The sequence below is a fragment of the Solanum pennellii genome, chromosome 3, assembly GCF_001406875.1.
Source record: "Solanum pennellii chromosome 3, SPENNV200".
Taxonomy (NCBI): domain Eukaryota; kingdom Viridiplantae; phylum Streptophyta; class Magnoliopsida; order Solanales; family Solanaceae; genus Solanum; species Solanum pennellii.
The window spans coordinates 74,270,306-74,283,666 of NC_028639.1; the positions used below are offsets into that span (position 1 = coordinate 74,270,306).

General features: G+C 34.0%; 1 protein-coding gene across 3 annotated transcripts; it reads left to right on the forward strand.

Annotated features, from left to right (window-relative positions):
* Positions 1 to 2,462: 2,462 nt before the first annotated feature.
* Positions 2,463 to 12,925, forward strand: LOC107014533 (protein ROOT HAIR DEFECTIVE 3). Of its 3 annotated transcripts, XM_015214468.1 has the most exons (23): positions 2,463 to 2,771; positions 3,501 to 3,650; positions 3,922 to 3,988; positions 4,067 to 4,169; positions 4,780 to 4,850; positions 4,952 to 5,015; positions 5,088 to 5,153; positions 5,260 to 5,307; positions 5,389 to 5,451; positions 5,539 to 5,595; positions 5,777 to 5,935; positions 6,016 to 6,084; positions 6,191 to 6,282; positions 8,187 to 8,265; positions 8,584 to 8,749; positions 9,400 to 9,524; positions 10,144 to 10,406; positions 10,497 to 10,593; positions 10,692 to 10,853; positions 11,260 to 11,364; positions 11,763 to 11,857; positions 11,962 to 12,058; positions 12,297 to 12,925. In XM_015214468.1, exons 1-23 carry the CDS (start codon positions 2,768 to 2,770, stop codon positions 12,540 to 12,542), a joined length of 2,448 nt encoding a protein of 815 aa, XP_015069954.1. In that variant the 5' UTR covers positions 2,463 to 2,767; the 3' UTR covers positions 12,543 to 12,925. The 3 variants fall into 3 exon arrangements, with proteins under 3 accessions (XP_015069954.1, XP_027771256.1, XP_015069953.1); XM_027915455.1 differs by having other exon boundaries at positions 4,952 to 5,153; XM_015214467.1 differs by lacking the exon at positions 2,463 to 2,771 and having other exon boundaries at positions 3,491 to 3,650.
* Positions 12,926 to 13,361: the final 436 nt, after the last annotated feature.

Below are 13,361 nucleotides of genomic sequence, written 5' to 3' on the forward strand. Positions count from 1 at the left end.
ATAAATTTTAAATTTTTTTTAAAGAAATAAAACCGCTAAATTTAGAGCCTATGAACTAAAACTAATAAATTTTTAAAGAGTTAAAAAACTAAATCCAATAAAATTATAGTTTAGAGGTCATTTTAGACCTGCTTGTTAAAGAGCTATAATTAGAAACAAAATTATGAGTTTGAGGTTCTAAAAAAAAATTGACAATGAAAACCCATAACTCTCGGGTGGAAAACATATTTACAACCTCTTCCTTACCACTAAGGTGACACTAAAGTAGGGCCCACAAATTAATATAAATTTATATACTTATTTAATTTTTACTATAAATAAAAAATAACTAAAGTTAAATAAAATAATATATTCTCCAAGGTACGAATATATTGATAAATTTTACTTTGTGAAGATGGTCATACTTTGTAATTTTATTAATGTTGATGAGACAATGAAAAACCATTCCATTAGCAAGCAAGTAAAAAAGTAAGAATTATAAATAATTAAAATTTTATAATCCACATTATTTATGATATATCAAACAGACTAAGCAATCAATAGCATGCTATAATCATAAATTACAAGTGAAAGTAATAATAAAAGGAAATGATCATATCTCACTTTATTAATGCAGCTCGACTAATTGCTCTTAATAATTGAGTTTTTTAGTTAATAATATAAAGACTCATGTTTTATTAGAATAACACCGTTAAGTTGCTAATTGATTTTCTTGAAGATTTGATCAAGATATCTTTTATTGTAATTAATTTTTTTTTGATATAATTTAATGAAATAAAATACGTCAAATTGTACAATTTCAATCCATGTTATTTAATTGTTTAGAAGTATCTTACCCATAATTAAAGGTTTCGAATTCAAGTCTTGGATATAAAAAAATCATGTTGAAAGTGTTACCCCCAAATAAGCTTGGTAAAATGCGATCTAAATTTAGTTAGAACTCTAATATGAGTTTCGAATATAAAATATAAAATAAAAATAATTATTTAAATCGCTTGAATCATTTGTTAATTCGAAGAATAACTAATTGAGTTAATATTTTTGGGACCATTTGAAGTACAGATTTACAAGTCATTTAGGAAATATAATTCTATTTTTGTTATAATAACTTTACAAAGAAGAATTAAGGGAATATTTGGTCTATATAACTTTATTCTATATTATTACGGGCCACACGCGCCGCTGGACGGTGTCTCACCTTTTTTTTTTTTTAATAAAAAACTTAAATGGACGGTTGGTGGACCGCATGTCGGTCATTTTATTAGACTTCGTCATGCTAATTTCCTTTATTCTTTTTATAATTATTATTGTGTAACCAATTTATAAAAAATTATTACATGAATTTAAATAAAAATGGTGGTAAAATAAAATAAAAATGATATTACATACTCACTCTGCCCAATTTTAGCAGTAAATTATAATAATAGTAATCTATTATTGATTTGATTAATTTTTTAATAAATAATATTATCGTATTATTTTGATTTTATTAAATTTGATATCTTGAAAATGTATTAGAGAATAATAAAATTTTTTAAATTTAAATAAATATTATCAAATAATTATTTTTAATATAATGAATAACGTTGTACGGATTAATTGTTATTATAATGGTTGGTGGGGTTGATGAAGCATGACACGGTAATTAGTAGGAGACAGTAAAAGTTTTTACCATTTCATAATTTCATTTCATTACTTTTTCAGCTTTTCCCAATAAGTTAAATGATGAACAAATTCAGTCCTCATGATTGACATTAAAAAAACCAAATTATTTTTTATAAGAAAAATAAAACAATGAACTTGTATGTGCTATAATTTTGGAGTAATAAAGAAAACATTGCACTATATTTGCAATAACGTTTTTTAAAAAGTCAACGAGGAATAGAAATAATTTTTTTTAGAAAGAAATCAAACTTTGAAAAAAGATAGATAAATTATTTTATTAACACGTAAACGTACAAAATATTAAGTTTAGACAATTAATTACAAGTAAAAATAAAATATTTAATTATGATTTTTTATCGACAAAATATAATAATTTTTTACTGTTACTTATAAATATTTTACTCAATTTCAACCGTCATATTAGTATTGTAACCATATCAAAATTGAATTTATATATGTATTTTCTTAACATTTTCATCATTACCTACATATAATATAAATATTATAAGAGAAAATATTGTGATAATTATTTAAAGTTTAATTTTTATTAATTTTAGCATAAAAATTTCTCATTTCTTCTACTTTAAATAGGTGTAGTCGTGTAGATAAATTATTTTTTAAGAACTCTAACTCAAATAAAATTGATCTTTATATCTTCAAATATTTTTTAAATTATGTTAAACTCTAGATAGATAGAAAAATTATTTTCAAATAAGTCTAATTCGAATAAAATTTATCGAAATGCCCTTTAAATTCGTTATCCCTTTAATTATGTGAAACTAAACCCACTCATGTTCTTGTCTATTTGAATTTTCAACCTAAAAAATCACCATTTGATTTCTTCACTTCTCTGTGAAAAAATTGAAAAAAAGGTTTACCAAAGTGTTTAGTGCAAAATTCTTGTTTTGTTCTTTTTGTTTTTCCTTTATATTTCACCTGTGTCCTTTGATCATCGGATAGTCTAAGCACACTTTTTAAGACAAAAAGGGGCTGCTGCTTGCTACCCCCTCCATCTGAGATCGCAAATTGTCTACTGCTTTACAAGTTTCAAGTCTTTGCGATCTTTGATTGTGACCTTTTGATCGAGATTTCTACTTCTCAGATGGGTATGTTTTACTTTCTTCTCTTCGGATCCATTCTTGATTCTTGAAGGTTTATATCATTCCCCCTTCTTCAAAACCCCTAAAATTTAGCGAGTAGTTTACTGATTTTGTATAAATGGATGTGATGAATTAATGGGGTTTCATGGTTTAGTCCTCTTTTCTTGGGTTTATTAGAAAGTTTATTTCTTTTGCTTGGGAGATTGGTTTTTGCTTATTGGGTGTTTGAGTTCTGTAAATCTTGATCTTGATTTATGGGTTCTTGTTGATTCAATTTGATTAACTATGCTCTTTTTGTAGTTTGGTTTAGAGATGGACTGAATTGAGTCACCTTTGATTTCGTAGATGTAATTGGGGTTTTGCAGCTCATGCATGTTTTCAAGTTGGAATAGTTTGGTTGCCGTAGATAAAGTAGTTTAGGAAGGATTTGATTCTTGGAAGTGTTTTTTTTGGGGTTTGGAATCTACTGCACACTGTGAACGTTGAACATACTTTTTGTCTGTTGTGAGAAAATGTAGGGTGCCCTCAACAGGGAAGGTTGGTTGGAACTGATAAATAAGAGTAGATTTTACTTAACCACTTGATTGCCTAACCATGGAACTTTCAGCTTTTCTGAATCAACTGAAGCTTCTCCATTTTCCATCTTGTTATGAAGTATTATGATGCTTTATTGAAGATTGTTCTGTTCATGTACAGAAGTTGGGTTTTTGTAAATTAATAGTCTAATGCTTTCAGATAACAAGGATGAGTGTTGTTCAACTCACCTCATTGATGGGGATGGAATGTTCAATGTTGCTGGAGTCGAGAACTTCATGAAGGAAGTTAAACTAGCAGAATGTGGTCTTTCATATGCCGTAGTGTCTATTATGGGCCCACAAAGTAGCGGTATGGATTATCTCTCAAAAAACCTCAAATAATTACCACTTTGGATTACAATGACTTCAAATTAGATTGATGAAGCTTGATGAATAGTAGGTCTTTATCATATCTTTAAGTCCATGTCTTTGAGTGCCTCAAGTCTTATCCTCTCCTTTTTGCCAGGGTTTCCTTATTTATCCTTACTGCTTGACTGCACTAATCATCCTAATGTTCCTTTTGGAACCAATGCTATTATATGGTTTTCCAATAGTTACTAAATTTAACTGTGGTAATGCAGGGAAAAGTACTCTGTTAAATCATCTTTTTCATACTAACTTTAGAGAGATGGATGCATACAAGGGAAGGTATGTGTAATTGTTTTATTTGCTAGATGTCTTCTGTTTAATTGTAGGGGTCAGCTGATCGAATTAAGTGTTTTCTAGGTCGCAAACTACAAAAGGTATTTGGATGGCTCGATGTGCTGGGATTGAGCCTTGCACCCTTGTCATGGATTTAGAAGGCACAGACGGTAGAGAACGAGGAGAGGTGTGTTGAAAGTACTTTTTAGATGATGATTTATTTTCCATTGGTTGGGCTTATGTAAATAGATAAATTCAAAACAAGTTACATGCTCATGACACACAACACCTGATCATCATTTATTTTCGTGTGACCAGATGCATATTATCCTTAAAGCATTTTCCCCAAATGCCGTACACCTTTAATAAGGGTGCAGATATCAGATAGCATCATGGACAACTGTGTTTTACTTGTTGAAAAATTAAAGTATAGATCATCGATTTAGTTCACATTGCTACTTCTTGCTCTATAAAAATAAATTTCAAAATCACTGTAGCTTCCTCTTTGTAAATTGTAATCCTATGATGAACTCACTGAATAACTTTTGAACAGATTCAGTAGATTCCCGGTCTATGAGATCTTTTATCTCAGTATTCTGCATGTTAATGTAGTTGCACTGTGTTCAAAGATGTCTATGGATTTCCTTGCTCGACATAATGGGAACTGTTAATTGTTCTGTGATTAATTTTGAGCTAACCGAAATTTGAGATGATCCTTGCATAAACTTGCTCATGACGTGGGATAGCTAGCAATTGAGCTTATTTTTTCTCATTCAGGATTTGCTATTTTTTTGTAGGATGACACTGCATTTGAGAAGCAGAGTGCTCTATTTGCACTTGCTGTTTCTGATATAGTGCTCATCAATATGTAAGTTCCTCTATTATGTGAAATATGCAGTACATGAACTTCTAATAAATTGAAATTAGAAGAAAATATGTATGTGTCACTCAAAAGTTTTAACAATTCAGGTGGTGTCATGATATTGGTCGTGAGCAGGCTGCAAATAAGCCTCTTTTGAAGACTGTCTTCCAGGTAAAGTACATAGATGTTTCTTTATATGAACATTCCTTCCGGATGTTTTACAACTTACTCTTTTTTGACCAGGTTATGATGAGGTTATTTAGTCCACGTAAAACGACATTGATGTTTGTTATCCGTGACAAAACAAGGGTAGGTGCCTTCTTCTCTCAGAAGTGTTTTTCTGCTATTTATAGTATCTACCTGTCCTGTGAAACAAGTGTATTTAAGCAGGTTATTATTTCACTTTCATTTGTAGACTCCCCTCGAAAACTTGGAACCTGTTCTAAGGGAAGACATTCAGAAGGTACCATATTCATGGGTTTTTTTGTTTTGTTGTTTTTTTTTTCCTTCTAAACTTAACATTATTGATTTTATTGCTGTATAGATATGGGATTCTGTCCCAAAGCCGCAAGCTCACAAGGATACACCGTTAAGTGAGTTTTTTAATGTGAGTCACAGTAAGATTTCATCTGCTGTTACAATCTCCTTGTCTGTTTATATCTATGCTCACAGATTTGGTGAATTGAATCTCCAGGTCGAGGTCGTGGCTCTTTCTAGTTTTGAAGAGAAGGAAGAACAATTCAAAGAGCAGGTATGTGTTTTTTTGGGAGCATTCGTTAAACATATATGTTCCTTAGTAGTTCACATCTATTTTTATCACATATGGTTGTCTTGGATATCTTGTAGCCAATGATCAGATCAGAAGACTCAACTCTTTTTGTTTAGTTGACTTTGATTTACATATTTGTGTTCCTTCATGCTTCTTTGTTAAGGTGGCTAGTCTAAGACAACGATTCTTTCATTCTATTGCACCTGGTGGGCTTGCTGGAGATAGGCGGGCTGTTGTTCCTGCATCAGGCTTTTCATTTAGTTCACAACAGATATGGAAGGTTATAAAGGAGAACAAGGACCTTGACCTGCCTGCCCATAAGGTTATAACCTAAAAATTTACTGTTATTGAAATTGTCAGTTAGTTATATTAATGACATACTTAATTTTGATCTAATTACAGGTTATGGTAGCTACGGTGCGGTGTGAAGAGATTGCCAATGAAAAATATGTTTCTTTCACTGAAAACGAGGTATACAGAGTTGTTTAGAGGTTTATTTGAGAAGTTATATCTTGTTCTGTTTTATCTACTAATTTGAAGACCATTGTTAATTCTAAATTGATTGACCTTGTTGTAGGAATGGTCTCAATTAGAAGAGGCAGTTAATTCTCATTCTGTACGAGGCTTTGGAAGGAAGGTCAGCTCAATTTTGGACGCTTGTCTATCAGAGTAAGGACTCAACTTTCGTGTGGTATAACATGGTTGTGCTTCTGGTAACACACACAAAGATGTTGGAAAGCTAGTATTGTCACATGTGAAGTTCATCTGGAGCGGATGTTCTTAATGTGATATTTCTTGCCTTCCAGAAGGACGCATTTAAGCATTCCTGTGATTAGAGCTAGGAGAATATACGAATTAATTGATCACTGCAGTTTCATCACATTTGATATAGCTTATGGTATGAAAAACAGCTAGAAGAGTAGCATCAAAGAGCGCTGTGGACAAAGGATAAGACCAACTGGTTTCTCTGAATTTTGTCCGTATCTAGTTCTCTACTAGAATCCTTGAAAATTTGTTCTTATCAGATGCTCCTCCCTTCTCTAGTTGTTTAATGACTTAAGGTGTTGGGAAGGAAATGCTGCTGGAGCAGTGTTTAGGTTGATATACACAAGAACTAATGCTAGAACTATGGTTGAGGTTCTGGTGGACCTTATTTTGGTTTAGCATCGATATAGGAAATCAAAGAGATTTAGATGAGTACTTTGTACAATATGTTTGCCATATTGTGCTAAAATGAAGTATTTTTCCCGATAAATAGTTGTGAGGTGTTACTAGGTATGTTAAAAAAGGTTTTTTACGGACTGATAAAAGAAAGGGTGTTACAGTATTGTGGTTGTTGTGGTTGGCTGTGGATGATCCACCTTCTCGCTGTGTTTTTGTTTCCGGATTTACTTTTTGACTGGAATGAAATTCTTGGGTTGTGTTCCTGAAATCTCTCTGGATATTTTAACAAATATGATTACCTAAACCTAGGGTACAATAAAGGAAGCAAACCCTTCTCTCTGGGTTCCTCCTTCGATCCATCTTCTTGTCCTTTCAGTTATTAGAGAATTACCTCTGGTGCACTACTCTTTCTTTTTAAGAGTTAGTCAATTGCCAAAGGTTGAGGGGTTTGTGCCTTTGGTCACATGTTCGAGCTTTGCGCCAAGCAATTCACTATAGTGTTTAAGTGGGGAAGGATAGAAGAGCAGGCTGATTGTTTGTCCCTGAGTTCCGGTAAAACTTTCTTTTTCTTCTCCCTCAACCCCAAGTTTAGTCACCCACCCCACCATCTTTTTGCAGGATTATATTTCTCTCCTCTACCGTCTTTTTCCATTCTACTCTTAGAGTAATAATAGTGGATGGGTAATACTGCAGGGCGCCTGCCATTCCACTGTCCAGTTCCTTTTTTTTTTTTCATTTTGTGCGTTCTTCCTTATTTTTTCTATATCAAAGATATAACAACTACTGAGCCTTTACCACAACTAGTTGGAATCTATTCTATAAGTACTCTGTTTTTTTTTTTGTTGTTGAATCTCCTTGATTCCATGAGAATATAAGCGCTTTTTACTTTTGAAACTTATCTACATCTTTCTATCTAAGCACTTCAACCATCATACTCACATCTACAAAATGGTACATTTTGCCGGATGTGACCCATTTCTAATTTTTTCTGTTCTTATATTACTGCACATATGTCTAGCATCTGCCTTTTTGTGACGATTATCCTGTGGATTTGTTGGGCTTCAATCTCATATCACACTCATTTTGTGACAGTATGGCCTGAATATGAGTGTGAAGCAAATACAATAGTAGTAAGTGAGAGTTAGTTTGATCAAAGTATGTGACTTTGATCAGTTGAATGAATTTGATCTTTTAGAGCTTGAAATAAGTGGTTATATTTATAATTATAGCAGGGAATTTTCTGAGGTCCTGAAATAGAAAGAATCATATAAATTGAAATGGAGAATATTCTTTTTATTGTAATTTTTCTTACCATTTTTCTCCCTTGGTATGTGATTATTATTTTTCATATATGCATATATACATTATAAGAAGGTCACACCTGGATAATAAGATCTTTTTCTTCATAGGTATGATGTCGAGGCTACCTTCTTTGATGAAGGGGTTAGATCCTCAAAGCGAAAGCATTTGGAAGAGAAATTGCTTCAGGTACCGGGCTATGCTCTACTCTCTCGGTCTCTCCTAGACCTGTTTTACTACATACACACAATCCTTTGGGTATATTCCCTGCATTAGCCATTCTAAATTGACCAACACAGTTTTCTGGTTCTTGTGTCCTTATGAGAACTCTTTGGCTTCTTAGAGTAAACCAAATGAATGCACATGCTAAAATTTCTAAACTTAATGGTACTTATTCAACTAATGATGCAAATGCATTTTCTAAAGACAATATTTTACTCGTTTTCCTCAAAATGAAGGCCTTTTTTTAATTGCAGCCCTCTTCTGATTTTATCCTGTCTTTTGTAGCTTGTCCAACCAGCCTACCAATCTATGCTGGGACACATCCGATCTGATGCTTTTGAAAGATTTAAAGAAGCGTTTGAGAAGGCTTTGAAGGGGGGTAAAGGGTTTGCTCTGGCTGCTCGTGAATGTGCTGACTCTTTTATGACCCATTTTGATGAAGAATGCTCAGGTATAGGATGCAATCTTTCATTGCTGTTACTGGTTTACCCGACTTGATTTATATCTTTTTCTGTTGATGAGGACATTATCATTCATGATTAATCCCCTCCTAAAAACGATAAAGAGTTGATACCCTATCTCAATGTAGGGAGCGTAGGCCCGTAGTCATAAAAACTGTTGATACTCTGGGACTAGACTTGTAGATCTGATTAAGCTTCTCTTTAATGTCAATTAGTTGAAGTTGTTGCTTATTACTGATAGATTGTTTCTTGAAATGTTCACTTGGGTTTGCAGGGTAGATTTCTGTTGTTTTTTGTTGCTATTGTGTACCCACTTTTATGCCTTTTTGGGTGCATGGGATTTGAGCTGCTATGACTATTGATATGTTCTTCTTCCCCTCTCTTGGAGAAATAACAACTTTTCTGGTTGGAAATATCAAGCCAGAAAATAATTTTTGCTAAGAGATTGGTGTATCACTTGCCGATTTTCAGCATTTGTAGGAAACTAGTTTTCATTAATATTTTTCTTCTAAAGATCTTGCCGACCCTGTGGTTAAGGAAACACACAAAATAGGTAATATTTTGTGCGGGAAATAAAATGTTGAGCACAGAGTCAGCAGCTTGCCTTTTGAAATCTAACAGCTGATGCATTATTTTTTAGATGCTATTATTGACCAAGCAAAATGGGACTCATCTAGAGTGAAGGATAAGCTGAGGCGTGATGTAGATGCTCATATTGCTGAAGTTCGCAGTGCCAAGCTGGCTGAAGTGACAACCCTCTATGAGGTATGAAATGTGACAACCTTTATAGTTTACCGTTTAAGTCTCACTTTTTAGCTACTGTCTCCTTACATTTTTGGAGGGTTCTCGTTTCTGGAGCTAGTTTTTGAGATTGAACAATCCCCAAGGTCCATTTTCTTAACATGATAGGAAAGCCACACCGATCTTTCTCTGTTGTTTTGTTATCCAACGATAAACCCATATGTTAGAGTGTGTTTTGGTTGAGGTGGTAAGGGTCCCACATCAGACCAGTGCATGGATGTCATCTCCCTATTACCACACCTTCTCATGTAATTTTCGAGGTTGAGCTAGGGCCAAAGTTTAATATATTAATCTGACTTTGTGGAACTCACTTCATTTTCTTGTAGTGTTCTGTTATAGGATTTTGAGGTGAAAAAATGGGTGTTGGCATACTTAGGATGTTTAAGATCATTTCCCTGATTAAAGGAACATGCCATCACTTAGTTGCCTCTGATAGCTCAATCAGGTGGTCCCAGATGCATAATATTTATAACTATTTGTTGTTGTTAATGGATCCTACATGATAGCAAACAAGTGGGAGGACCGTTTGATTGTAAGTTTAAATGTTAGTTTATCCTGGAACTGAAGAGAAATTCTTTGTTAGACAAAACTGAACGAGGCATTGGCTGGACCTGTTGAGGCTCTTTTAGATGGAGCTGGCGATGATACATGGCCGGCAATAAGAAAATTGCTTCAGCGTGAGACTGATACAGCAGTCTCTGGTTTTGCTGCTGCACTTTCTGGTTTTGAAATGGATGAAGAAAGTAGGGATAACATGGTTTTGCGGTTGAAAGATTATGCACGAGGAGTAGTTGAAGCAAAGGCAAAGGAAGAAGCTGGAAGGGTCTTGAGTCGCATGAAGGACAGGTATGGACATTAGTTGATCTTTGTTCTACAGCTCTGACACACTATTTATTATTCAAAGAATATGATGCTGAGCTGAAAACTATTTGGCAGGTTTTCAACATTGTTCAGCCATGATCAAGATTCTATGCCACGAATTTGGACTGGCAAGGAAGATATTCGCGCAATCACTAAAACAGCACGATCAGCTGTATGATTGACTGACACAAGTTTCCTTTTTTTGGTGTGTGATTTCACTTGTCAATTATTACATCTAAGATTGTACTGACTTTCTCAATTTTCTCCCAGTCTCTGAAGCTCCTGTCAGTTATGGCTGCAGTTCGCTTGGAAGATGAGAGTGACAGTATAGACAAAGTACTTATAGTTGCTCTTGTAGATGGAAAAGCAGGGGCTTCCTCCTCAAAGAGCATTACATCAGTTGATCCTCTAGCATCTAGCACTTGGGATGAGGTAATTGGCTTACTTGTGTCGTTTGTCTTGGAACAAGCAAAAAATTGGCTGACGAAAAGGAGAAAGATAAGATTCTTTCCATTAATAGGCCAGTCAGCATTACACAGTTCAGAGTAAATATTTTGTTTGGGATCTTGCTGGTGATGACCAACTAAATTATGTGAAATTTTTCATTGAATATAATACAATCAAGTCCTTAACGTACACGCTGATCTCCACAGCATAGTCTGAGGCGTTATTTGCTTCATCTTAATGATTTTTTTTTCCACCTGAAATGACTACAAAGGTCCCCAAGAATTTTTTTGGTCTTTAGGAACTAGACTCTTTTTTTGTATAATTAAGTAATCTTTGCGTGGTTTAGTTCAGCCCATCAAAGTTTTCATCTTGTGGTTAATTTATATTGCAGGTCCTTCCATCAAAAACTTTGATTACACCTGTCCAGTGCAAGTCTTTGTGGAGGCAATTCAAGACGGAGACTGAATATGTTGTTTCACAAGCCATTGCTGCTCAGGCAAGATATTAGATTCTACTCTGTATCTCTTTCTGCTTTTCTGACAGTGCATTCTTTTATGTTGTTTGATTGTCGGTTGAAGGTCGAGAAGTTTCAACTAGGGTAGGAAGGTATTCTAAATGCTGGCTATATTCACTAAAAAAGGGTATTAAAAGCAGATGAAGTTACCATGTCCATTGAAATTTGAACATCCGAGACTTGTTTTAATTGGGATGAACCTTTTGGTACTAGGAGGTTGATTGTCTTTCATGCTAGGTGTATGAATTCTAATTTTGTAGTGCTAAAAAGTTGGAGAGTACCTATACACCTGTAGGTTATGTTCTGGCATCAATAATCTTTATTTGAAGTTTTGCCCTTTGTTCTTGATAACTTCTGATTTTCTCTTATTCATCTTTCAGGAAGCTAGCAAGAGAAACAATAATTGGTTACCACCTCCATGGGCAATTGCTGCCATGGTGATTTTGGGTTTCAATGAATTCATGACACTTTTAAGGTATTCTTTCTGACTTGTAGTTCATGATGCCCCCTATATTTTACAGTATAACATGATTTATCTCTAGCTCATGTGGGTTTTGCTTCTTTTTTTTTCCTCTCCAGAAATCCTTTATATTTAGGGTTTATATTTGTCGCCTATCTGCTGTTTAAAGCTCTTTGGGTGCAAATGGATATCTCAGGCGAATTCCGCAATGGAGTTGTAAGTGCCGAATCTTCTTTCTCGGAATTCTAATGTTTGCAAACTAGAAGCAATTCAACCAAATATCTATTGAAAAAAGCAATTCAACCAAAAGTCTTTATAAAAAGGAAAAGCAATTCAAACAACCACTCTGGTGTATCTTATTTATCCTCTATAATTGCTTCATTAACATATGTGGAAACTTTAGAAATAATGGTCTTCTTGGGGATGTGATCTTTCTATATATGCTTTTTGGCAGCTTCCTGGACTTCTCTCTTTATCCACGAAGTTCCTTCCTACAATCATGAATCTTCTTAAACGACTAGCAGAGGAAGGACAAGGTGTGGCAAATGGTCAACCTCAGGCTAACCCCGCTCTTTCATCAAAGAGCTTCCGCGGTAGCACAAACGATCACGGTGATGTATCAACCAGTGGTACATCCGAAGTAACTTCAGAAAATGGAACAGAATACTCTAGCTCCTCCTTACATGACAAAGCACAGTAAGCTATTGTTTATAACACCCACTCTTATTCTGCGACAGCAAAGTTTTAATGCTCATCCAGACGTGGTATGGTGCACAAGTATGCTTGGTTGCGGCTAGCACTTTTAGAGACAAAGCATATGAAAGAATCAGACACTGAAGGCATTGATTTTTGTACACTGAATAGGCTGTGTTTTAATTCTCTCTTGTTCTTTTTACAGTTGATTTTTATTTTGTTGGTGAACTAAGAGGGCCATTCTTTTCTGTGTTGTTTGTTATCATTCTCCTTGTTTGCCATCAAAATTTTCTTGTGAGAAGCCTAATATAATGTCTGTATTTTATGGATAAGCTGATGAAAGATATCAGATACTATATTTCTAATGAGATGGGATTTTTGTCAACATTATTAGTGAATCCCTGAAATGTTATACTTTTTTGATGTAGAATATGTGAATCTAGGGAAGAGTGAAGCTACATCGTAACACGTTATGAATTTGGTCGGTTATATGAATTCTCATTATCTAGGTTTCTACATTTCAGTTTTTGTATCTTAAGTTTTAGTTATATGAATTTTTGTGGATCCTCATACTTTTAGTAGTTTCTATAATGATGTATCAGAAACTAGCAAGCCATAAAAAACAGGTGAAATATAGTTGCTACAAAAATGAAAGATTGTATTACTATTTTTAGGGTATGAAGAGTGTATGGACCACCAATTATTGAATTGCTAGGCTGTAATATACATTATTTATCTAGCTATATATTGGTGGTTAGTATTTTTCTTTCCAATTTTGTCAATTATTAGTTGTGTAATAGCTGAGTTATTATTATGCTATTACTGA